The 27,706-nt window shown below is 36.4% G+C and overlaps 1 protein-coding gene across 1 annotated transcript; it reads right to left on the bottom strand.

Annotated features, from left to right (window-relative positions):
• pla2r1 (phospholipase A2 receptor 1) lies at positions 1-27,571 on the bottom strand. Its single transcript, XM_039657628.2, has 30 exons — positions 27,214-27,571; positions 23,605-23,985; positions 22,332-22,505; positions 21,639-21,803; positions 19,746-19,859; positions 19,508-19,654; positions 17,582-17,770; positions 17,346-17,503; positions 16,903-17,013; positions 14,159-14,268; positions 12,654-12,823; positions 12,359-12,567; positions 12,086-12,231; positions 10,631-10,715; positions 10,382-10,514; positions 10,196-10,231; positions 9,954-10,111; positions 8,574-8,629; positions 8,182-8,279; positions 7,955-8,091; positions 7,397-7,514; positions 5,421-5,533; positions 5,205-5,340; positions 4,358-4,596; positions 4,108-4,273; positions 3,889-4,020; positions 3,660-3,782; positions 2,108-2,284; positions 1,267-1,302; positions 1-1,034 (listed from the first exon to the last, which is right to left on the bottom strand). The coding sequence occupies exons 1-30, from the start codon at positions 27,362-27,364 to the stop codon at positions 817-819; spliced, it is 4,386 nt and encodes a 1,461-aa protein (XP_039513562.2). The 5' UTR covers positions 27,365-27,571; the 3' UTR covers positions 1-816.
• Between the last annotated feature and the right edge of the window lie 135 nt (positions 27,572-27,706).

Raw genomic sequence — 27,706 nt, forward strand, 5'->3', positions numbered from 1 at the left:
CTGTGTAACTCTTTAGTTTATTCTTAGCTAAAAACATTTAGTTCTTTCAAAAATATATGTGCTCATTAATGTACATTTACTTCGTTCAAGTAATAAAGTATTCTCGTGAGTGTATAATATGCCATTGAAAATACATACGGGTAAGGGGTTCTAATGTCGGTCGCCATGTTGCCCCTCCATCTTGAAAGTACATTAGCCAAAGAGGGACATACCCGTTAATTCAAGCTTCGCCTTTCGCGCTTAAGTCTGAGTTAACACTCATGGACGAGGTCGAACTGGAAGCCATGGTAATCTTGGACTACATTGGCCACCGTAGGAGTTAAAACGAAATCGGAATTGAGAGGAACAGAAACTAATATTCACTGGATGGTCACATACCTTTTCACCGCTAGATGGGGGTAAAAATCACACAGTGTAGCTTTAAAAGAATAGTTCACTTAAAAATGAAAATTCTGTCATCATTTACTCACCCTCAAGAATTTCTTTCTGAACATTCGTGTTGATGCAAACAGGCCGTAACACCTAAACAATATAAAACCACATTCAACCAACAAGCCCATTTGGCCATTTTAACTTTAACATTCTAGAGGAATTCTGTTGTTGTCCTGAATATGAGACAAAGTGTAAAAAGCCCCATTTCCTACTTCATAAAGAATATCCCTTTCATAGTGATTTTAAATGGACTGGATTCGGCCGTATGTGCACAATGTCCTCCTGTAGCTACAGTACGGACAGACAACTCAACTTTATCATATTTGCACTGGAGTCTCAGGCAAATCACACATGAATGCATGCACACATACTCACACACGCATACTAGTCCCGTGCTTGTGCTTCTAGGTCTGGGAGTAAAACATTCTCATCTTGATCACTGGCTTGGGAGCTTGTCTGTCTGTAATAGGCACTGCCAAATGTCGGAAGCCTCTGGATGCAAAGAGAGTTTCTCTTGTAAAGAAGCCACAATGATCCAATCATCACAGCAAACAACACAATGGCCACCAAAGCAGCAACTGAGATCACACCTCGGTGCAGACCTGAAACGAAACGACACGTCGAGTCTTAAACGACACGCATTCTTGTTTTCATATGAAGCATGACCGTGATTGAAACTGAGAACTAAACGCTGTAGACTAATAACACAATTATTTACACTACTTAGGTTCTAGTTCGCTTCAAAACTGAGCTGACAGTGTTGCAGAGTATACAGAGGATATAAGAGGTGTCACTTCCTGAAAAATATGAGTCAGCAAAAAAGATTATTCTAACCTTTCAATGGCTCCACTTCTACCTCTTTGATGGCTCCTGTGATGCAAAGCAAAACATCTGAATGAGGTCAATGTTTGTGTGTTTCAAATAAAAATCGGTCACAATGCACACAGCTATGAAGAGGTTAGATTTGAACACATTTACAATGCAGAACAACCCCACCCAGCACATGTGCGATATCTGACACTTCAGTATAAATAGAAAATCTTTTAAAAATGGTCAAAAAATGACCAAAAATGGATGGTTTTATGATGTCTACATAGATACCTGACTGCATACTGAAGAAATAAATGGGGAAAATTAACTTTAGCACCTGGGAAACAGTTCATTTGCAGTTCATTTGCTCCATAGACTCTAGAGATATAAGGCCATCTAGTGACAAGAGTCATGAAATATCATGTTGCATTATTTCCCACAAGAGTTTGAGTTGAATACAAAGGTTTATGCATGAAATGGTGAGTTATTTTGAAATAAAGTTGCTGAGTTTATACAATTTATTGATAAAATGTAGTAATTTAAAGGTAAATAAAATCTCCCAAACAAATTGCATTGAAAAATAGACAAAAATATCAACAAAATGGAAATGATATAAGCTTTCCAGATGAAACAAAATCATTTTAGGGCTTCAGGTTATTTTTACCCATGAGGAAAGGATGTATCACAACTACGGAAGGATATGATGACGTTAACAGATTCTTATTTTGCAACTTGTGAGTCATGATACAGCACTGCAACAAAGAAATGTTCCCACTCTAAGGCCAATAATAGTCCTTTCTTGTTGCATTTCTGTATTAATCATGGACTTTGTGGTGGTTATGAAGTCAAAGGTCATTCCTTTTACCTGATGAGGTTTTGCAGATGAAGCCCTGGGTGTCAGTGCAGTTGTCTAACTGCCACACAGCATCTGATATCCGCATAGTCACACATAGACCGGCCCTCATGACACTGGGATCTGGAGCTTTGGAGTGCCAGTAAGTGTACTGGAGCGGAGAGCCATCCAGTCGAGTCAAAGCGTTTTCTGAAAATAAGCATTTTGGTTACATAAGGACAGTTTTATTTTTCAGATAAAACTTTCAATGAACATAACATAAAATGTTTCGCATAAAACTTTAAAATGCCCCATTAAGTTTTTTTCAGATATTGCCGTTCATGTAGTGTGTTACGAATGCGAATGTAAAGGGTCTGCAAAGTTTCAACGATTAAAGTGTTAAATACACTAAATGGAGTTATTGTCTCCCAAAAGAAGAACAGCCTGAAATGAGCCGTCAGTAATTCGAGTCTTACTTCCAGCAGGAACCAATATAGTCTTTTTTTTGCATATTTTACAATATAAAAATTTGCATAAGGTCAGCCTATGGTCTTTAGTGGGTGCCTATGAATGAACAACATCTACTTTGCTGCAAAAGCAAACCCACTCTGCATGCATTGATATGGAACAACCGACGCCTGTGTATACAAGAGGAAGCATCTGGAACTATAATTTAGATATGATAAGGGGCATAAGCAGTAGATTACAGGTCTATCTGACCAATCAGTGCAGAGTAGGCTCTATCTATAGGAAAGGAGGGCTTTAGAGAGACTGGGTCATTTATTAAACTGTTTTAGACACTGTGAGAAAAGAGGTGATGCTGCAAATTTACTGTATATTATGAGAGAATTAAAAACAAAATTTATCTTGGAAGCATGTAAACCTATTTTAGGAGACTTCAAAAACAAAAGTAGGAACCTTTAAAATATTATAATAGGGTTACACTTGAATATAACATTTTATAAATTCAAAATAAAACTGTCTATATCAAAATTAACTATAAATAAAAATAAATATCAATTTCTATACAAGAAGACATTTTCATATAAAACTTAAATAAATACAAAATAATATAAATTAAAATTCCAAATGAATTTTGTAGAGTATATATATAAAATGATGTATGAAAATAATTATGTATAGAATTATTTATATATATATATATATATATATATATATATATATATATGAAGAGTTCAGATGCAAAAGCCTCTAAATGCCATTTGAAATTTTCTTCTTTAATGATGATTTTTATCAAACTTGTATATTTAAGTTCAGTAATTTCACTTAAATGGCAATGATAATTACCTATTAATTGTTATTTAAGTGAAATTACTGAACTTAAATATACAAGTTTGATAAAAATCATCATTAAAGAAGAAAATTTCAAACGGCATTTAGAGGCTTTTGCATCTGAACTCTTCATATATAAATAATTGTTTACATAATTATTTTCATACATCATTTTAATTTTACAAAAGTCTATAAAACTGTACTATATATATATAGTGTACTATATGTACTATATATCTTTTTATTTATATAAGTTTTCTAAATTCTCAATATTTAACATCAAGGCTCTTACTGTCAGTGTTGAAGAAAATTCCTAGCCAGAATTTCCGAGGGCCCTTGTAATAACGCACCAACTCGTTAATGATGAACCGGCTCTCCTCATCATCTTGAACTGTCAGAATTTCTGAAGAATTTCCTGAGAAAAATTAAAAGTCTTACTAAGCCATGCAAATGCAACCAAAGTTGATCAAAGTCACCCCCTAGGTGGAGCTCTTGATCTAAACAATTTGAAAATGCAGTACCATTCTTTTTACAGTGATTTCTCGCTTCCTCCAGGGTCATCTTTGTTACAACATTTTTAAAATAATAGCAGCTCCCGCGAAACTTCAGCCAGCGTTCAGGACATACCACGTCATAGGAAAAAGCGATGCTTTCTGTGCGAGATCAAACAAGAATCTCAGTCAGATTTCAGCAATTTAAAAGTAATAAAATGAATCAAAAGACAGGAGGAATGGACTCACTCGGGGGAGGTATGTAGCATATCGCTCCTGATAACAGCATGTCACATTCTGCGTATTTCCAGCGTCCATTAACATCCATGAACCCGCAGTCTCCATCTCCTTTTGGCATTTCCCAGTTAGTGAACGATGCCTCACTGCCATCAGCCCACTGATGATCTATATCATCCTATGGAGATAGAGGGCGCTCTTGTTTAATACACCAATTCAACTCATCAAAATATATCACAATATGATTTCAAAGCCTCCTTACATCTGTACTGTACAAGCCGATCCAGAGTGGGGCATCAAGCCTGTTAATGAGCACATTGAGATAGGCCTGCTGATACGGGTCTGCGATCCGCACAAGTGCCGCCCCCTTCTCCAAACATGCTTTCTGGGCCTCGTACCAGCTCAAGTTGCCGTGGATGATTCGGTAACTGTGGTTCTTATACTCAGATGTGTCCAGAGAGGAAGCGGTGTAATAGGGCTGGGTTGGACGTTTGGTGATGTCTGAGATAAAGTAGGGATGCACCGGTATTAAAAAGCTTTGAATTATTTTAATGTTATGAACAATAACCACCCAGCTAACAAAAATAATATTTTTTTTGAACATTCAAAACATCAAAAAAAAAAAAACAATATATATATATATATATATATACTGTATATAATGTGATCATTAAGTTCCATTTTATCATTTTTCAATTATTATTGTGACGTTATTTTTGAATGTTCTCTGAAAATTTTTAAACAGTAATTCTAAATTCTAAACGTTTAGACTAAATGTTAGCTTGCTCCCTGTTAGCTGGGCTATAAAATCCTATTTTATTTTGTCTAAATAAATCCATTTTAAATGGAACAAGTTAATTTCAGCATCATAAATTATATAATTCACACAATATTTTTTTAGCTTTGCTAGAGATAACATTTAACAGTGTTATTAAATGTAATTTTTAAGCGTTTTAAGCTAATGATGATGACGGCAAAGGCAAGATAAATGTAAAAATTGATTAAATGTGTATCTGCAGTTAGATAAATATCTACTATCGGTCGATACTAATAAATAAATAAAAATCTCTATTGTAAAAAATCGATTTATTTTGTGAAAATGAGCCTACCTTGTGGCTTCTGGCAGACAAAGCCATAGATGCTCTCAGTACAGACGTCATCTTGCCATTCCCCTGTCATACGGAAGATGTGACTGTTGGACAGGTAAGTACAATGATGTTCCATAGGAGATCTATAATTAGACTTCTGTAGACACAACATAGAACATTTAAAAATAGTATTGGAATCAAGTTACATTTCAAATATATTCAATTTTGGGTTTATACCTCCCAGTTATTATAGACGATTGGCTTCCCGTTGATCCATTTGGAAGAAAAACGCCCCTGTGCCCCAATCCAAACCCCCGCTGACCTGCCATGAAGCAGCATGACGATGAAGGCTTCAACCATAAAGATAAAAGCCATGAAAAAATGTCAGTTTCACTTTATTATAATGGTCCGTTTAACACATTTTGTTGACTATAATTAACATTGCGCCTACATGTCTACTAGCTCTCATCAGAGTGTTAGTAGAGTATTAGTAGACTGGTAGAGTTAGGGTTAAAATAAGTTTGAGCAAAGTTACTTATAGTCTGTAGAATGTCTGTTGGAGGACCATCACAATATATTAATACTCTAATGAGAGTTATGAGAGTTAGTCCAAAACGTTAGATCCTGGACAAGCTGCTATTGGGCGCATAATGCCCCCCGAGGGATCGTAGGATGATCTGGGATGGCCACTCTCCCATATACTTGTTGGAGAGTGGGCCTTTTTTCAATACCCCCCAATTTGCGGAACGCTACTTAATCGTTACAGGATAGGGTTTATTTGGACACCTTTAGTTGGCACCGTAGAGCAATTTCGCCAATTTTTCCAATAACCCACTATATTTACCAAATGTCCCATAACCCCCCCCCCCCCAACCCCCCCCCCCCCCCATCCACTCCCAGGCCACGGCCATCCCGAACCCTCTATTTGTCCAATAACCCACTATATTTACCAAATGTCCCGTAGACCCCCCCCCCCCACTCCTAGGCCACGCCCCCGTCCCACGAACCCTCTATTTGTCCAATAACCCACTATATTTACCAAATGCCCCGTAGACCCCCCCACCCACTCCTAGGCCATACCCCCGTTCCACGAACCCTCTATTTGTCCAATAACCCACTATATTTACCAAATGTCCCGTAGCCCCCCCCACCCACTCCCAGGTCACGCTCCTGTCCCACGGACCCTCTATTTGTCCAATAGCCCACTATATTTACCAAATGTCCCGTTGACCCCCCCACCCACTTCTAGGCCACGCCCCGTCCCACGAACCCTCTATTTGTCCAATAACCCACTATATTTACCAAATTTCCCGTAGACCCCCCCTCACCCCCTCCTAGGCCACACCCCCGTCCCACGAACCATCTATTTGTCCAATAACCCACTATATTTACCAAATGTCCAATAAACCCCCCCCCCATCCACTCCAAGGCCACGGCCGTCCCACGAACCCTCTGTTTGTCTAATAACCCACTATATTTACCAAATGTCCCGTTGACCCCCCCTCACCCCCTCCTAGGCCACGCCCCCGTTCCACGAACCCTCTATTTGTCTAATAACCCACTATATTTACCAAATTTCCCGTAGACCCCCCCTCACCCCCTCCTAGGCCACGCCCCCGTCCCACGAACCATCTATTTGTCCAATAACCCACTATATTTACCAAATGTCCAATAAACCCCCCCCCCATCCACTCCAAGGCCACGTCCGTCCCACGAACCCTCTGTTTGTCTAATAACCCACTATATTTACCAAATGTCCCGTTGACCCCCCCCCCCCACTCCTAGGCCACGCCCCCGTCCCACGAACCATCTATTTGTCTAGTAACCCACTATATTTACCAAATGTCCAATAAACCCCCCCCCCCCATCCACTCCAAGGCCACGGCCGTCCCACGAACCCTCTATTTGTCTAATAACCCACTATATTTACCAAATGTCCCGTTGACCCCCCCCCCACTCCTAGGCCACGCCCCCGTCCCACGAACCCTCTATTTGTCCAATAACCCACTATATTTACCAAATGTCCCGTAGAACCCCCCACCCACTCCTAGGCCACGCCCCCATCCCATGAAACCACTATTTGTCCAATAATGAGAGTTAGTTGACGTTTAGTTGCAAAGTTACTTATTTAACAGGAAAAATGGAAAAATTCTGGAACAATGTCAATATAAAACGACATCGGAAACGTCATCAAAAAAGAACGTGATCTTTACCTTGTTCGATTTCATCCTCTATGGACACCAGAGATCCCGAATAGGATGAGCAGATGGACTGAGCATCCTGCCAACTTTTCCCCTCTTCCGGACGGGCTGGGAGATGCAGAAACAGACACTGGCAACCAATCACAAACAAGCAATTCTCAATCATACAACAAAACACAACAACCTAAGATGATTAATAAATATTTGATTTTTGAAGGTCATCTCTGAAGACAATGGATAGAAACATACTCTGTGAAATAATCCTGGTGTGCTATTAATGTCAGTTCCTTTAAAAAAAAAACTGCAGTGAAAAAAGTCCTGAATTGTTTTAAGCTTTTCATTTTTTTCTCATGATTAATGTGAAAAAATTAATTGGATTTTGTTGTTTAAAATAAGTTGTGCAGTAAAACATTTTAGATGGTACAAAAATATAAAATAGAATAAATAGACAAACCAGTAAATATATAAATGAAGTGATACTACTTTGCAAGAGGAATATGCACTTTGTGAACCACTGATCTAGGTTACATTCTCACAAGGCTGCTGAACCAGCTTCTAGTGTATATGAACCTTGTGTCCGAAGTAGAACCAGTTCTCAGGGCAGCTGCCAATATAGTGAGGCTCGAGTGGGTCCTCCACTAAAGACACCGTTCTGCGCTTGCACACGTAACCGTGAGGATCTTTGCAGCTTCCTGTTGACCACTGACCTGCACAACATCACGATAAGCTGTGTTTGAGTATACTGGATAATAGTACTTGTGTGTGCTTAAAATATTGTGTGTGCATATATTGTTTACCCGACTGAGACGACATTTGGATGCAGTTTTGGCCAGGCTTTCGGGAAAATCGACCATTTTCCCAGTTCTCATAATCCAGGGCGGATCCATCAGTCCAACTGCAGAACACACACATACAACACACAAATCCCAACATGAAATCTGCTTCATACTGTATAGTATGTTCCTTTTATGCTCATCTTTCTTCCTTAAAGGTAAAGTGTGTGATTTCTGTAATACTTGCTGCCCAAATGCAATTGCAAAAATACTGTAATCTTGACAAGTTAACTTGAGAAAAGTTTATTTCTGCCTTTATCTTTTACTTATTATATAACAATAAATACATAAATAAAAGTCAAATGTTTAACTTAATTCTACTGAACAGCCTCATTATGGTAGTCAAAGAAAGGCACCTGAAGCCATTGTGCTCGCTGTTAGCTGACAAACCAATCCACCAATATTTAGAGTCCTAAAAAACAAAGACACAAACAAAGACGTTCTTTTATATACATACATATAGTTTGTATATGTATTTATGTATATATACAAGACACACACACTACTGTTCCAACATTTGGGGTCAGCCCCATTTTTTATACCGTAGTCACTTATGCTCACCAATTCTGCATTTATTTGATAAAAAAATACAGTAATATAATACAAAAAAAACAAATATTAGTTCAACTATATTCTATTTGAATATATTTTAAAGAGCATTTTTTTTTTTCCAGTGATGGCAAAGCTGAAATTTTAGCAGCCATTACTCTTCAGTCTTCAGTGTCACATTAATTCATTATAATCAGCTGATTTGATGCTTAATATTTTTGTGGAAACTGTAATACACTTTTTAAGGATTTATTGATGAATAGAAAGTTCAAAAGAACAGCTTTATTTGAAACAGGAATATTTTTGTAAAATTATAAATGTCTTTGCTGTCACTTTTGTAAGTAATAATTAATGACGGGCCATTGAATAATTTATCAAAAAATAATGCACACTTGAGGTGGTAATGCAGCCACGGCGCGAAGGAGAGAATTATTTTGCTTAAAGTATATTTTATTATTATTATTATTTATTATTATTATTTTATTATTATTATTTATTTATTTTTTATTTACTAATATTATTATTTATTATTATTATTATTATTATTATTATAATTATTATTATTATTATTTTATTATTTATTATTATTATTATTATTATTATTATTATTATACTATGGTTACCACACCTCAAAACATTGTTCAGATGATGTATTTCAAGACATTAGTCAGGATAGATTATGCATATGTGAATAACTTGAGTCCGTTTATCTCTCCACAGTGTTCGGCAGCAGCGTCTCATCTACTAATAACGAAACTGTAAGTTTATCTGCTTCAAAAACAGCGCCATTATTAAATTGCTAGTGAGAAATGTCATGTAGCTTTTAAGTTGCTACACTATTTTACAGCTAAAATCATCAAATTTCTGTGCGAGTGTGTGTCTGACCTGTGTGTGTGCATTTAAGTGGGGGAGAGAGAGCGAGAGAAAGATGCGCTTTCCGTACATAAAACTTAATTTTGAGGCAAAAAGATGGAAATAATTTATTGTGTTTATCCTACTGTTTACTAGATGTATTTGCTTGGTCAATGTCGTTGTGGGTTTTGGTTCTGTAGTCTTTAAGGACCGTTGAAATAACTGAAATTATTTAATGAAGTGATATGAAACTGTAAAAGTATTAATTTCTTTAAAAAATAACCTCCCGAGCCCAGACTTTTGAATGGTACATAAGTAAATAACTATATAATAACCTTTATGCGTTCTCTGATGAAGTTCAGTTCCTCGCTAGAGTGAACAGAGAGAAGATCAGCACCTATCATCTTACAAGCGAAGGCGACGGCCTCCCAGGGAAACGGCTTACTGGCAATGTAATATTCAGCGCCACGGAAAAACACCCATGGCTCACGTTCTGCACCATAAACATAAACAAATGTCATCATCATCATCAACATCATAAGCGAGTCTTTATAGTATTTACCTGTACTGTACTTACGGTCGCTGTACCAGTACGGCTTGACCAACTCCACACCTGAGGAAAAACACCAACATTTCAACAATTCATTTGTATTTCAGTGCAGTTTTATGGATGTTCTTCCTGCTTAAAAGACAAGTATGTTGCTGTTTTATCCCTGGTCTTTTCAGCAGGTTGATAATGAATTTTTACATCCTAAACCCAAACCTTTGGGGACCTTGCAAATCCACTCATATTTGGAGTCACATGAGTGGGCCGTGAGAGTGTTCGTGAGGTCACTGTACACAGCACACATGTGAGAGTCCACTTCATTCATATCCTCAATGAACGATGTCACCACCTACAGAATGGTATGAATATGACAAATATTTAATATAACCAAAGCTGATGAACTGAGCTCTGCTTTCTCTTTTCCTGGCTTTTTTGTTTGTTTCTCTTTTTTCACTGAAATCTTACCGGCGTGCCATCTGACCACTCCCAGGCTCCCTCGGACCTAGGGTTTCTCTTAGTAAAGCCCACCCAAAACCAACGACCCTCTGTACTGAAAAGAGACAAAAAGAAAAGGAAGGAGAGAGAAAAATAAGTAAATGAATAAATTGGTGCTGTTAAATCGATTAATCACAATAAATCTCATCTAACATTAAAGTTTATATATATATATATATATATATATATATATATATACAGGTATTTGTGTGTGTGTGTGTAACTTTTATGTTAGATTAATCAATTTTACAGCACTAAAATAAAATTTAGAATGGCAAATAAATAAATAAAAATACTGAAAATACTAAATACTGTATAAGTTAGGCCCAATACAGTAAAAGACAAAGGAGGCAAAAGAGAAGTTCTCACTAACACAGATTTAGACAGATTTGTGTGCAATATTTGAGAGAAATAGGCCTTTTGTGTACATAAAAAAATGTTTTAGATCTTTGAGTTCAGCTCATGTGCAAAAATGGGGGCAAAAACAAGTGTTGCGTTTATAATTTTGTTCAGTGTATCATGGCCACTTAAATAGACTACCATATACAATTTTGGGGTCAGTAAGATTTTGTTTTTTAATTAAAGGAGTAGTTAACTTTTTTAAAAAAAAAACTTTTGCTGATAATTTACTCACCCCCATGTCATCCAAGATGTACGTCATTCTTTCTTCAGTCGAAAAGAAATTAAGGTTTTTGATGAAAACATTTCAGGATTTTCTCCATATAATGGACTTCAATGGGAACCAAACGGTTCAAGGTCCAAATGAGAGTTTCAGTGCCGCTTCAAAGGGCTTTAAACGATATCAGACGATGAATAAGGGTCTTATCTAGCGAAACCATCGGTCATTTCAAAAATAAATAAAAAGTTTAAGCTCAAATGCTCGCCTTGCTCTGCTCCAGTTCAAACTTGTTGATCAAAATGAACAAATATTTTTTCGAGTCATGACTCGAAGGGTCCTAGATAAGATCCTTATTCGTCGCCTGGTGTTGTTTAAAGCCCATTGGGTTGAGTAAATTATCAGCAAAAGTTTTTTTTTAAAAGTGAACACTTTTACTTAGCACTATGTATATATAAATATATATAATCCACACCCACACTAGTATTGATCACAAGTGAGAGTAAGACATTTAAAATGTTACAAAATGTACTTTTTATTTATCAAAGACTCCTGGAAAAATGCTAATTAAGCAATATATTAAGAAGCACAACTGTTTTTAACATTGATAGTAAAAATGTTCTTCGATTTTGATATATATTAGTAAAAATTTAAATTTAAATATAAAAGTATTTACAATATTACTGTTTTTCGAATAAATACTGTTAATGCAGCCTTCTTAAAGAAAAAAAGATGTAAAAAAATCTTACCAAAACTTTAAAAAATTGCTTATGAACCCCTACCTGTCATGGGTAAACATGTAAACCAACCTTTGGAACATCATGGAAAGGAGATTTTTGACAAAAGTCTGTTCTTCATTGTGATGGAAACTGACCAGATCAGCGCCCAAAGCCCGGCAGAAGAACTGAGCCTCGGTCCAGGTGCGTTGCATCAAGATCTTCTCACTGTGATACACCTAAACAACAAACAAACAGATCATAAATGGCAGTAACATACTAAATATTGAGTAAACAATGGGTAAAAATGTATCAAAGCATGCAGTTACTCTCTATTATTGATTTATGATTATATACTCTCTGCACCTTGTAACAGTAAGACAGGCTTTTGCGGCTCTCCCATCCTGTCGGACATGGTGCATTTATATTTATGTGTGGCACAGGCGTCCGGGTGGCATGGTTGTCGCTCACTTCCTGTTTGCATACAGCCAGGGCCTTGAAGGTGTGACAATTTTTCACCTCCCAGTGACCCAGTGCTTGACCTCCAGACATGACCACACACCCGCCACTATTCACTGCAGGCAGAGGGAGAGACCATCAAATAAAGTGTGTCTGTGCCTGCTAGCCCATCTTTATGATGGTAAGCGTTTTAAGGATTTACCTGGCTGGTGTCGGTTCCAGTTGTTGTAGTTGAGGGGTGTCGATGAGCCATTCAGGGTCAGCCAGCGGTACTCTCTGATTCTGTCCTTGTCCTGTAGGGCTGTCCAGTAGTATTGGGAGTCAGAACCTCCCATTTCTCTGATCAGGCTGTTTAGAAAGGCCTGCTCAAACCTGCCACAGAGAAACCACACACTCCAATTGTGATGAATGTATCTGCTTCTTTCATGGTGTAAACGTCGTAATTATCCTTGTATGGTAAGCATTGCCTGACTCAGCTACTCGTTTGAGGTTAACACTATATGAAACGCGTTACCTGGTTATTCCAGGTTGGTTTATGATCCTTGGAAGTTCCATTAGATACATAAGTAGTTACCATTCAGAAGCTTTTTTAAGGGAGTGAAAGAAAAAAAAACTTTTGCTGATAATTTATTCACCCCCATGTCTTTCTTCAGTCGAAAAGAAATTAAGGTTTTTGATGAAAACTTTCCAGGATTTTCTCCATATAATGGACTTCATTGGGAACCAAACGGTTCAAGGTCCAAAAGACCGTTTCAGTGCAGCTTCAAAGGGCTTTAAACGACAACAGACGATGAATAAGGGTCTTATCAAGCAAAATGATTGGTCATTTAAAATTTTTTTTTTTAAAATTTTAAGTTTTATAAGCCCAAATGCTCGCCTTGCTCTGTTCTGTGATGAGCGTTTGTGACTCTCCTGTTCGAACTCGTTCATCAAAATGAACAAATCTTTTTTCAAGTCATGACTCGATAAGACCCTTATTCATCGTCTGATATCGTTTAAAGCCCTTTGAAGCTGCACTGAAACTCTCATTTGGACCTTGAACCGTTTGGTTCCCAATGAAGTCACATGTATACATGTATACATGTATACATGATGATAAGCAACTAGTGAGAATTGAACCCTAAATTGTTACCGATATTTCTAGTTCAAATCAATTATTTTGAATGTAATGTTCATCAAAGGATCCTAAAAAAACAATTATAGTGGTTTCCCAAAAAATATATAAAGCAGCTCAACATTTAATATAATAAATGTTTGTTGAGCAGCAAATCAGCATATTAGAACGATTTCTGAAGTATTATGTGACACTGAAGACTGCTAAAAAATCACAGGAATTAAATATTTAAATTTAAATTAAAATAATATAAAAATAATATAAATAATAATAAATAAAATATAATATTATTTTTTACTGTATTTTTTTATTAAATAAATGCAGCCTTAGTGAGCATTAGAGACTTGAAATAAAATAAAAATGACACATCCCTTACTTTTCCTCAAAATACTAAATACAAAGTGATTTTGTTCAGAATAAAATAGACATTCTTGGTAATTTCATATGTCATGTTTTATTTAATGCACTTATTTACCTAAAGTAACGTATGCGTTAGTTGTTTAATTGACTAAATTGTACTAATTTGCCACCGTTCAGTTACCGCTTATTCTGTTTAAAACCAACTAAATTCCATCCAGATGTTTTCTACATACCTGCTTTCTACAGTAACAAGAGATTTGCAGTAATATCCTTTCACTGCATCCTCAAACGTCTGCTCCTGATCTGTGATCATATAACACCAGTTGTCCTTCCTTCTCCAGTCCTGCACATGCACCAAATAAGCAAACTTTAAATAGATTCAGCAAGGCCTTTAAATGATATACAGATATATTAATCATATAAAATGAAGACTTGAAAGAACACTGTAAAATTAACATGCTGAGATATTTGTGAATGTAAAAGAGATTTTCCTCACAAAACCTGATTGTTATGGTTTGTAGTGTGTAGGCATAGGATTCATGTGTCATATGTAGTGTGGACTACAAAGTAAGTCTACTAACAATGTGCAAATTAAAGAACAGCGCAAAAAGGTTTAAGACATGCTTTTTGTTACTCTCCTCCAACAAATGTTGCGTCTGAAAGGGAAACTCCAACAAATGAGTTTGCCATAAGGTCAGTCACAAAAATAACTATGTCGATAACTTTTCACTGCATATAGTAAATAATCACAGTAGGTTTTTATGCCTTTAGGGTTTGCGCTCGTGCAAGCTGACTTTTTGAGAGAAAATTTGGTATATATAATACTACTTATACTATAAATAGTGCATAGTTCATAGTAGACTCAGGTAATTTGGTATGCAGCATTAGCTTCAGTGGCATCTAGCTGTGTTTTCACACCTGTTCTCCATTAACCCTGAGTCCAATGGCCTCAATTCAGTGACCTTCAGATTGAAACGAGGATTTTAACAGCTACAAGCATACACAGTCGAGTAGCTGATGCTGAACTTTGCACCTTTTTATTCAAGATCAAGATTTGAGGTTAAAACCGATATGAAGGGGAACGTGTTTTTCGTAATTTTGTGCTCTTTTGCCTTTGGAAGAATACAAAACCATTTCAGTAGAGTACAGATAAATGGCTGTTCTTCACATACAGAACAAGATGAGTAAGTGTGGGTGTGACACATGAGCGTTCACTAGCACGTGTGCATCTCTGAAAAGTGCCCTTTCTCTGTTTGGCCATATCCGTCAGTCACATAGCCGTCTTGTTTCATAGCCAGCAAAAGCAGAAGCGGAGCGACAGAGCAGATCTGAATCAGTCTGTTGTTCTCTGGCCGTGACCCGGTCTAACCTTCGCTGACGGCCGCTCCGTCCTCTAGACACACAGCCTGTCTGCCCTCTCAAAGCACATCTCAAGCACAACCAATCAGAAATGCAGGAAAACAGATGGAATGAGAGTGCTGGTGATTAGATTGAAGGGAAAAAGCAGTTCGGTATTGGAGGTTTTTTTTTTTGTTAGGACCTCCACTGCATTTTATTCATGTTTCTCACGCAATGTATTTGGAATCACATGGTAAATGTGTGTGTATGACTGTTCTGGACACTTGCTGTGCTTTTATTATGAAATATGACATTCAATTATATTAGTGACCAAGAAAAATCTACTTTATTCTACATAGTCAGGTCGCTTTATTAATTAATCAAGCAAAAAACAAGACCAGCAAAATATGAATAATAGGTGGCAAATACACCTGCAGACACTGTTGAGCAAACTACTCCGGAAGTACTCTTTCTCTCTTTATAAAATCAATTGTTTGAATGATTCAGAACAAATCAATAACCAATTCAGGATATTTACAGTAACCTGTATATTGTGATTCAATCCCTAACTGAAAAGGACTGACTCAAAAAATCGTATCATTTGTGAATTTACACAGTTTTATTTGAGTATTATCAGTACAGTCCTTTAGCATACCATTATAGTATTTATCAATATTTGCATTTTTATTAGGGCTGTCAAACGATTAATCGCGATTAATTACATCCAAAATAAAAGTTTGTGTTTACGTAATATGGGTGCACTGTGTATAATTATTTTATATATATAAAAACACACACAAGCTTGTATATATTTAAAAATATTTTCATGTATTTACTGTATATAGATTTATATATAATTTATATTATATATAAATATAAATATTTTTTATATAAATAATATTTTTTTAAATATACACGCATGTGTGTGTATTTATATACTGTATATACAAAATAGTTATTATGTAAACCCAAACTTTTATTTTGGATGTCGTTTTATTTTATTTTGGAATCGTTTGACAGCCCTAATTTATATATATATATATATATATATATATATATATATATATACACATAAACTAGGGCTGTCAAACAATATATATATACATACATATACTGTATATATATATATATTACAGCTAATAATTGAGCTTTTATATTTCCCTTAGTTGTACTTTACACTATATGTATTTTCTATTAGATTATATATATATATATATAGTTTTAATTTATTTTCATTTCAGGTTAGTTTTTAATTTTAGAAATTCAACTTAAACTTTTTTTTATTTCAATTACTTGCCGAGGCAACATTTCCTTTAATTTTTTCAAGTAATATTTATTTATTTTATTTTATTTCCGCTTTATTTCAATTACCAACATTTCTTGTTGTAGGTAACAATAACAACACCGATAGACAACAAAAATGCCAGACACATGAAAATCATACAGCTGGTGTATTGGCTAGCAAAACATAAGCATAAATGATTTTATACATTTTATATTGATTTATTTTTGTTACTTTCCTATTTTCATTCACTATCACTGCCCTCAGGTTTGTAATTTTGTTTCTCCTCACCGAATTGTAACAATGTGTGTGTGTGTGTGTGTGTGTGTGTGTGTGTGTGTTATGTTACATTGTCACCTCTGGACATCCTTCATCCCATTCCCCAGCAGGATGCTGAGGCACAAGACCTGACGCCTTACAGATTGCGGCATGCTGCTCTTCACACTCCGAAAACTGCCATCTGCCTTCCTAAAACACACACACACACACACACACACACACACACACAATGAGTCTTTCATCAAGCACAGAAGAAAATTCAGAACGACCAGATCTGTCACTTGACCTGCTGGTTTACTACTGTGACTAACTGGTGACTGTGCATCTGATCACCCAGGAGAACGTTTCCATGCAGTGACTGTCTCTGAAATCAGATCCCGTCGTTCTTCATCTAACACACAGTTGCTGTATGATTTATGGGGTGATTCTGGACACGTGCTTCTTTTATGACCACATACTGTATGCTCAGATTATGACTAATGTCTTGTGACATTAATCTGATCTCTGACCTCTGAACTCACCTTCCAGTCCGCTGTAACACAGATGCGCTTGTCGCCATGATGGTGGGAAGGCTCCTGAGAGGACCAGGATGTGAATGTGACAGGAGAGTTGTCTGACCATTGGACTGCTGGAAGTTTAGCCTCCTTGTGCAAGCCGATCCACACCTTAGAGTTGGATCCTGACACAACCAGTAACATGTTGTGATCACTGTAACTTTAATAAATTACACTATAAAGGGAAAAAACATCCAGCCAACCATTCGAGAGAAGTTTCAGCAGCAGTTCCTGTTGGGAGAGGGAGTGGACGCTGACCAGCTCCGCCTCAAGAGACTTGCACGCGCTTGAAGAGCCGTCCCAGCTCGAATTCTTCTTCAGGTACCGGTAACAAAACCCATTGTGGTCCAACCAACCGTCAGGACAAATCGTCTCCTTATATTGCCAGTTATCTTGAAGACAAACAGACAAAGTTGGGGTTGGAAAGATGATTTTGTACAAAGTCTCCTAAGCTAACTGAGGCTGCATTAATGTGATTAGAAATAGTAAAAACAAAAAATTGCTCAATTGTAAAAAAAAAAAAAAAAATTCCAATTGTATTCCTATGATGGCAAAGCTGAATTTTCAGCCGCCATTACTAGTCTTCAGTCACATGATCCTACAAAAATCATTCTAATATGCTGATTTGAAACATTTCTTATTTGATTATCAATGTTGAAAAAACCGTTGTGCTGATTTTTTAGTAGAAACCTTTTATAGATTTTTTTCCAAAATCAATACATTTATGTGATGCCTAAATTAATGAAAAAGTGTTTGAATAAAAGTCCTTACTTAGTACAATTTAGGGCTGTCAAACGATTAATCGCGATTAATCGCATCCAAAATAAAAGTTTGTGTTTACATAATATATGTGGGTGCGCTGTGTATAAATATTTTGTATATACAGTATATATAAATACACACACATGCATGTATATTTAAGAAAAAATATTGTTTACATATAAAATATTTATATTTATATATATAATATAACTTATGTATAAATCTATATACAGTATATATATAAAAAATATTTCTTAAATATACAAGCATGTGTTTGTATTTATATATATAAAATAATTATACACAGTGCACCCACATATATTATGTTAACACAAACTTTTATTTTGGATGCGATTAATCGCGATTAATCGTTTGACAGCCCTAGTGCAATTATACAAGATATCGTTCTTCAAGAAATAGTGATCCTAAAAGTGTTAAATCATTGAATATTTTTTGTATATATATATATATATATATATATATATATATACACTGCCTGGCAAGTTTTTCTAACCCTAATTGATGAATTGTGTAGCTTTTCATTTCATAAACAACCATGTAGGAAGAGACACATCATGGCCATATACCAGGATGACAACGTCAAGATTCATCAGGCTCAAATTGTGAAAGAATGGCTGGGAGGGAGCATGATAAATCATTTTCGAACATGTATAGGCTCATCTGAGACCAGACCTTAAATTCATTGAAAGTCTTTAGGATGTGGAGGAGGAGACTTTACAGAGTGCTTGATTCTTGCATTGGAAATACAAGATCTTGACCGAAAATTGATGCACCTCTTGATGGAAATAACATCACAACATTGTATAGTGCATAATCTTTCAAAAACAACTGCCTTCAGAAATACTACTAATTTATATAATATACTGGATGTATATATAAAGTTTTGGTATCAAGCCAACCCTTGTAAGGAAAGGATTTTTGATTTGTATGACCCCGACCGTTTCTATATTTACACACACTGTGAGAATGTGTGTGTTTGTGTGTGTTTGATAGCTAGGGGCAGTAGTTCAGACTCTAGATGAGCCACAGCTGTGGCTCAAATCTCAGGACACACCCACATTCTTCTCTTCTAACCAATCACAATCAATGCTGAAAATCCTGGAAACAATAGTCACTGGTCTATATGGAAAATGACACACGTTTTACGTAATAATGGTTGTTGCATGCTGAGGGCTGAAGCTTAAACTAGACAGAACTTGAGAAAACCATGTGGATGGAGAGTCTGGGAAAAGTCAGACATTAGAGGGAAAGACAAAAGGCTATTAGAAACGGATGGATGGACGGACAAAAAAGCTGGATTAATGAAAGGAAGGATGAATAAGCAGTCAGATAACTCATCTCTTTACCAAGCGGCTCGGCATTCCGGCTGTAGTTGGAGGTTTTCTTGCAGATGTAAGGCAAGGCTGACTCACAGGACATACTCTGCCAGGAACCCTGCGTGGAGTTAAACACCCCACACTGCTGGTTCTCCAGCACTGGCATGGAGGTCAGATCTGGACAGATGGATCAACAGCGAATAGGGCATTTCATAATCAACATTGCCCATGGAGAACAATTCCATTTAAAAACATAAGCCAGTTATACCTGAGGTATGATTGACAAGAGCTAAGGGAGATCCATCAGACCATTGCCATCCCCCATGCTGACTGAGATGGTTTAATCCAATCCAGACCATCACACCCATATCTGAGAGTCTTTCTGGTGGAACAACAATGATGAATCAATGAAACACTTCCATGAAACACAGTCTGCATGTTAGGAAGAATGTTTGAACACATAGTGGATGGAAATGTATAGTGCTAAGCTGCAACAAAACAAGCAAAAGCAGCATTAAAGGTGTCCAGGCTTTTTGGAGCAAGACAGTATAACTAGCCACATACACCACATGTCAAAGGTTTGGAATAATTAATAATAATAATAGTAATAATTATGTTTTCAAAAGAAGTTTCGTCTGCTCACTATGGATACATGTATTACATGTGGTAAATGTGATGTACTATATTTGAAATTTGTTTGTCTCTTATTGTTTTCCTCCATTGTGTGATATAATGAAGATCCTGCATATGTATCTCTTTTTTATTGTTATTTAAATATGGCAATATTAGTAATATTGTGAAATATTATGAACATTTTAAATCATTGTTTTCTATTTTAATGTATTTTAAAATGTCATTTATTCCTGTGATGCAAAGCTGAATTTTCAGCATCATCAGTGTCACATGATCATTCAGAAATCACTCTAATATTATTTTCAGTGTTTAAAACAAGGAAACAGTGATACTTCCCCCCACAATACTTTGATGAACATAAACAACATTTCTTTTGTAATATAATAAATCTTACTGTAACTTTTGGTCAATTTAAAGTGTCCTTGCTAAGTAAAAGTATTTCTTTTCACGTTTGAAAAATCTTTTTTACACCAAACTTTTGACTTTTTCCACAAATAATAAAGCAGTGATGCTGTTTTCAATATTAATAATAATAAGAAATGCTTATGATAAGCACTAAATCATCATATTAAACACTGAAGACTGGAATAATGATGCAGCTTTTCCTATTGCAGAAATAAATTACATTTTAAAAAGCATTCAAAGAGAAAATAGTTATTTTAAACTGAAATAATGTCACATTATTACTGTTTTTTTACTGAATCTTTCTTCAAATAAATGTAGCATGTGAGCAAAGCAAATAAAGTCTTAATTATTCCAAACTTTTAACTGATAGTGTACTTCAATGGAAAAAATAAAACAAGTAGGGCTATCAAATGATTAATCGTGATTATAATCACATCCAAAATAAAAGTTTGTGTTTACATAATATATGTCGGTGCACTTTGTATAATTATTTTATATATATATATATATATATATATATATATATATATATGAACACACACATGCTTGTATATATTTAAGAAATATTTTCATATATATATATATATATATATATATATATATATATATATATATACTGTATATAGATTTATATAAATATTATAAATATTTTATATATAAATCAATTTTTTTTCTTCAATATTTCTTAAATATACATGAATGTATATATATATATATATATATATATATATATATATATATATATATATATATATATATATATATGTGTGTGTGTGTATATAATTACACACAGTGCACCCACATATATTATGTAAACACAAACTTTTATTTCGGATGCGATTAATCGTTTGACAGCCCTAAAAACAAGGTTACAAAGATAAGGTGGTGAGTAAATGATGACCAAAGTGTTCATTTGTAAGTGAATGTATCCTTTCACTATAGCTAGACTAGCATAACTTTCTTAAACTAGCTTCACCAGACAGGCCATGCTCATAGACCATAGGCAAACACAATGGCTGTTAGTTATCCACCAGTCAGCATAAACCAAAGCATGTCAGCAAAGAAACACAAATAAATAATGTCAAAATAATATGAATGTGCAAACATTTGAGCTTGTGTATACCTCGGATATAACTCTGTTCACTGGACTGTGTGATGGACAGAAGACTCCCACCCTGTGCTTGGCAGGAAGTAAGAGCTTGACTCCAGGTGAGGATGGAGTGCAAGTTAAACTGGTAACAGGCGTTCAGCCCCGGATGGCTCTCCCAGAATTCATTGCAGCCTGACACTGAAGAAAACACACATGGATAAGCTTGATTTGGTTCCTTATAGTTAGTATGAATTCAAAACACACTACCATTCAGGAAAATTTTTGAAAGAAGTCTCAACAAAGCTGCGTTTATTTGATCAAAATAAAGTAAAACTGTAATATTGCAGAATATTGTTACAATTAAAAATTATTTATTATGTATAAAAATTATTCCTGTGATGGTTAATTTATCATTACTCCAGTTTTCAGTGCCACATGATCCTTCAGAAATCATTCTAATATGTTGATTTGGTGCTCAAGAATCATTTATTTGTATTATCAAAGGTAAAAACGGTTGTTCTGCTGAATATCCTTGTGAAAAGCTAGCATGATAAAAACCTTTCTGTCCTTACTGTCACTTTCTATCAATTTAAAAGAATAGAAATATTCAATTCCTTTTAAAAAAAAACCTTTTAAACGTATAATAACCACAAGCTTTTGAATGGTAGTGTACAAAAAGGGGGACACAAATAATATTTAAATGAATTAGATAGTATATGGTGTTACCTGAATTGGGGCAAAAGCCCCATTTCTCATCTTGATCATAGTGGTTTGTTGTGGCACACCAGAGGTGACGGTCCTCTCTGCCCTCAGACGTACAATCCCAGAACCATTTATTGTTGTATTTGAAGGGTATGGAGCAGGTCATGCCATGGGAGTTTCCCTGTAGTGTGTGGATGTCTGCCAATGGCAAGAGAACAACAGTTACAGAACACGTAGAATCTGTCTGACTCCGGCCACATCAAATAAACCTCATCAAACGAGCCACAAAATGCACTAGTTTGATAGTGGTCAACCAAAATCAGGGCATCAGTTTAGCATTGATACAGATATCTAGAGAGCGGGATGACATCAGTTTAGCTTAAAGGGTTAGTTCACCCAAAAATGAAAATTCTGTCAGTATTTACTCACCCTCATGTTGTTCCAACCCCGTAAGACCTTCGTTCATCTTCGGAACACAAATTAAGATATTTTTGATGAAATCTGAGCGCTGAATCACTCCTCCATACTAGTCCATAGGCTTCTTGAGGGATTGAAACTTGCTGGCCTCGAAAAGTTATTAAAGATATTGTTAAAATAGTCCAAGTGACTTCAGTGGTTCAATCTTAAAAAAAAAAGAAAGAAAAATTTTGTGTGCAAAAAACAACAAAAATAACGACTTTATTTCAACTATTCATTTACTTCTCTCTCTGCCTCGAGTCAGGTTACTAGTTTAATAGCGTAAGCTTCTGTTATTAGACGTCACACGCATCACACACATGACCAGCATCGGCCAATAGCAAGCCTACGTGTGACGTAGCTCTATGCTATCACACTACGTTAACTGACTAGAGGCCCATGGAGATGGAAGTGAATAGTTGAAATAAAGTCGTTATTTTTGTTTGTTTTTGCGCACAAAAAGTTTTCTCGTCGCTTGATAAAGTTAAGATTGAGCCACTGTAGTCACTTGGACTATTTTAACGATGTCTTTAATAACTTTTCGAGGCCGGCAAGTTTCAATCCCTCAAGAAGCCTATGGACTAGTATGCAGGAGTGATCCAGCTCTCAGATTTCATCAAAAATATCTTAATTTGTGTTCTTAAAAAGATGAACGAAGGTCTTACGGGGTTGGAACAACATGAGGGTGAGTAATTACTGACAGAATTTTCATTTTTGGGTGAACTATACCTTTAAGTTCTGCCAAATCAAAGTCATGTGGTGCAACCAACATGCAAAACCATGCAGAAAAAGACACATATACAGTAGGAATTGAAAAAAAAAGTGTCTGAAGACATCTTGCCTTCGTACGGGTAAGCGCACGGCCCTTCACCAGCCGCCCCATAAATCCTCCACTGTTGCAGAACGGCTTTCTTAACCACCACTTTTGAGTCCACCACCGCTAGCTTATTATTCATCGCTCCGTACAACATGCTGCCGCCACAGCGCCACCACATGGTTGTGAGGGAAACATCACACTCGTAGATGCCAACGACAGGCTGCTGCTTGGTCGCGTTGATCCCTAGACATCGATTGGTGCCCAGATTGTAGAGACGGTGCCGGGACACCCATTTCCAAAGCAGGGCGGCAGACGGGGGGTCACAGCTGGCCAGAGATAGACCGGACGAGTCTGCTGAGAGGCAACCCTCCTGCGATACACTTTCCAACTGGAAAACTCCTTTACCTGAATCACACAAACACAGACATAGAATATGGCAGCTTTCGAATAGGTCAAGCTAAAGCATATTTTCCTGTCGTATCGAATACATTGGGGAGATGTGAGGCCGTAGGGGATTTTGACCAGTGGGAAAAGCCTTTCTTTAGGAGTATTGTATAGCCATTTACATGCAGGGCCATGTTAGATTATAAAGGCAAGTGATATTGGAGATTCTAAGCCTTTCAGAGGCACTGAGGTATCAGACAGGTCTGATTATGCAGCGAACAGATAGAAAGATAGAGCTGCTCTCTCCAGTTTCACCTCCACAAAATGGGGCTTAATATTTCAGAGTTCTCAGAGTCGTCAGGGATGAGGGTCTTTTGTGGGCGTTGACACGAAAGAGTAATTGAAGATACAGGCCAAAGACAAAGATATTCTCAAACAGTCGAACACACACAGAGTATTCTAAAACTTCAAAGGGAAGTTACGCATTATCTTTCGCCATATGTCTGAGTCAGAGAGGATATAGGAAGTAAAGGATTTTCTTGTCTGGTGGTGGTATTTTCATTTAGGTTGTGTTGAGAATGGGAACAATATTGTTTTTTTTTTCATCTGCAATGTTTTAAAATATGTTACTAAAATGGCTTAGTCCTTTACACAACACTTTACATGTTTTTACAGTAAAATTGAAAAGGTTAGATTCACAGAGCTTAAAGGGATAGTAAACTTTGAAATTTATTTTTGATATGTTTTAGCTTACCTCAAGGGCATCCAAGATGCAGGTGTCTTTGTTTCCACAGTATTTTCAATTTTGATATTTTTAGGTCAAACCGTTATGGCCTGTCAGTCATATAATGGAGGTGTATGGGGTCCACCTCAAAGAGCATGCACAGAGAAGTCCAAATTAAACATGATTTAATGACTCGCAAATGTAAGTACACATTTATTGCCTCAGACACGAAACGAGCGTTTTGTGTGAGAAAACGAACAGTATTTATATTGTTTTTACCGCTTGTAACCACAGCCACGTAAGCGCTGGAAGTCGTCTTCTATTGCGATTTCCTGTATATCTAAATATGTTTAGATCTTCACAGTGAAAGGTAACGCTTCCGAAATCTCTGTGTAAACAATGAGTGACATACACGCGCAGGATATCACTTCCAGCGCTTGCGCAGACCAAAGTGTCCACGCCCTCAGATCACTTGGACGTGGCTGTGGTTACAAGAGGTAAAAACGATATAAATACTGTTCATTTTCTCACACAAACCGCTCGTTTCGTGTCTTAGGCCATTAATGGGGTTTTACATTTACGAGTCATTAAATCATGTTTAATTTGGACTTCTCTGTGCATGCTCTTTGAGGTGGACCCCATAGACCACCATTACATGACTGACAGACAAGAACGGTTTGACCTAAAAATATCAAAATTGAAAATACTGTGGAAACAAAGACACCTACATCTTGGATGTCCTTGAGGTAAGCTAAAACATATAATAAATTAATTTCAAAGTGAACTATCCCTTTAAGTTCATCTTTAAAATTGAATGCCCTTTCCTGCAATACTTTAAGTTTAAGGTGACAAGTAAGTTATATTTACCTTTTTGTCTTCAATTTTATTTTGAACCATAACTTTTTTGTCGATACAATAAGAGTGTGGGGTCCTGTATTGTTTTGGGCCCAATTGACATTCATTCTATGAGCAAAAACAGTGGAACATCTTCTTTTGAGTTCAACAGACACATAAGAGGCTCATTTTTGTGTGAAAGTGTCCTACTTTAATTAAATTGTAGGTAGGTTATCAGAACTGAAAGTGTTCCACGACTCCAAATATCTCAGTGACAGAATCATTATTTGCTATGTGAGATCATAAAACTCTGGAACTGCAAGACCCAAATGGGTTATTTCGAGCGTGTTGTTGCCGGTCTGAGTGAGCGAGCGTGTAGGTGTGTGTTTATACATGTGCTGCTAACCTCAGCTGACCCTGTTTATAACAAGAGGGGTGACTCACAACAGCACTGGTTCCCAAGTAAATGTATACCTGGAATGCAATGCTAGTCACTTTGGATTAAAGCATCTGCCAAACGCATGAATGTAAATGTAAATGCACTGGGACTGTAACGAATCAGGCTGTTGGACAAACTTCAGAAACCCACTGTGTCTTTCAGCAGGGGTCATACGTGTGACATTCCGTTTATTAGAGGGAGAAGTCATGCAGTATTGTACTGTACTGTGTATTATCCACAAGATTTGCTTAATTTTGGGCTTTACTGGGGAAATATGCCAAAATACAAAACATGTATGTTTTGTATACTTGTAAAGCAAAGAAAAAATGTAATCTAGCTTGTCTATATGACAGACAGACAAATATAGATAGATAGATAGATAGATAGATAGATAGATAGATAGATAGATAGATAATGTATATATTTTTTTAAATTTATTGATCTATTTTTTATTACATTTTAAAAAGTTGTTTTTTTCTAGCAGTGGTTTTGTATGTTAAATTATCAAACTACACTATAGCAAAAAGTCAACATGTAGATTATAATTGAAAAGTTGAACTGTCTTCTTAACAAATGGGTAGCCTATATGTCAATGAATACTAGGGCAAGTTGTCACGTTTTTAATTAAACAATAAAATCTGTTCGCCGATTTAATGATTGTATATCTCTGTATGTTGTCTCCTTTTACAGTTTTGTAGAATGTCAAATTGAATTGCGAAACATAGCCAACTGTTTGCTATACGGTCGTCACAAAGGTCAACGTGTGTTCAATAAAATTTATTTTTTTTGGAAAAAGACACTCAAAAAACAAACAAAAAAATCCTTAGTTTTATTTAAAAAATGTTGAGTGTGCAGTTTGTGTAAACTGTCTCTGTTGTATCATGTGATGAACAGCCGCCTATCGGTTTGTTTGTGTGCAGTTAACTTTCACTAAAACAAGTTAAATAGGCAGCAGTTGTGCAAGTCATAAGAACACATTACTAAACATATTTTGTATAATCTTCCGCTTGAGACTGAAACAATAATCTGTGCAGGTATCTCAAACGAGGAATGACACAGTACAGTCAGTCTTTCACAGAGAAGAGCTGGACTATGCGCTACATACTAATGTAATTTGCTGAGTACATCACACACTCTAGGCTACACGATAAACTCTTGATCCTGACCAAACCCACGCGCTCATGCCATCGCGCAAAGTATCGTTTTAAGTAAGTAATGTCACAGATATGTCGCGCAGGCCGATTCCACTTACTGTACAGCTCGAGAAGCTGAGTTTTGTTCCAAACTTCAGTTATGTTCGACGCTTCCGCAGCAGCACAAGCGAATTTGACATAAAGCAGTATATAAAGGACATAAAGCGCTTCATGGAAGCGAATACGAAGAGTCTGAGTGTATCCTTGCATTTCCACTGGGGTTCCGCGCGCCACATAGACTGCACTGCAGCCTGTTTTTCTCCACACTTTCCGCAAGTTTTTAGGTTCTTTACGTCACTGGTCTCTCTATGGGGCAATAAAAGGCAAAATTTCTCTCTCTTCTTACAGCCCGTCTGCTCTGAACGCGACGCGACCAGATTAGAAACGTTTTATGCCCGTCGAGTCGCCTCACTCACGTGCAGTGTTTCTCTTGAAATCGAACATGTAGCAAGATATTAACCTAAGTAGCTACACTTAGGCTACTGTATATTACATATTCAGTTAAATGTAAAAATTGTTTTAAATCACTGCACTAAATGTGGCACAGAGGCT

Source organism: Pimephales promelas, chromosome 21 (assembly GCF_988280905.1).
Source record: "Pimephales promelas chromosome 21, fPimPro1.hap1.1, whole genome shotgun sequence".
NCBI lineage: Eukaryota > Metazoa > Chordata > Actinopteri > Cypriniformes > Leuciscidae > Pimephales > Pimephales promelas.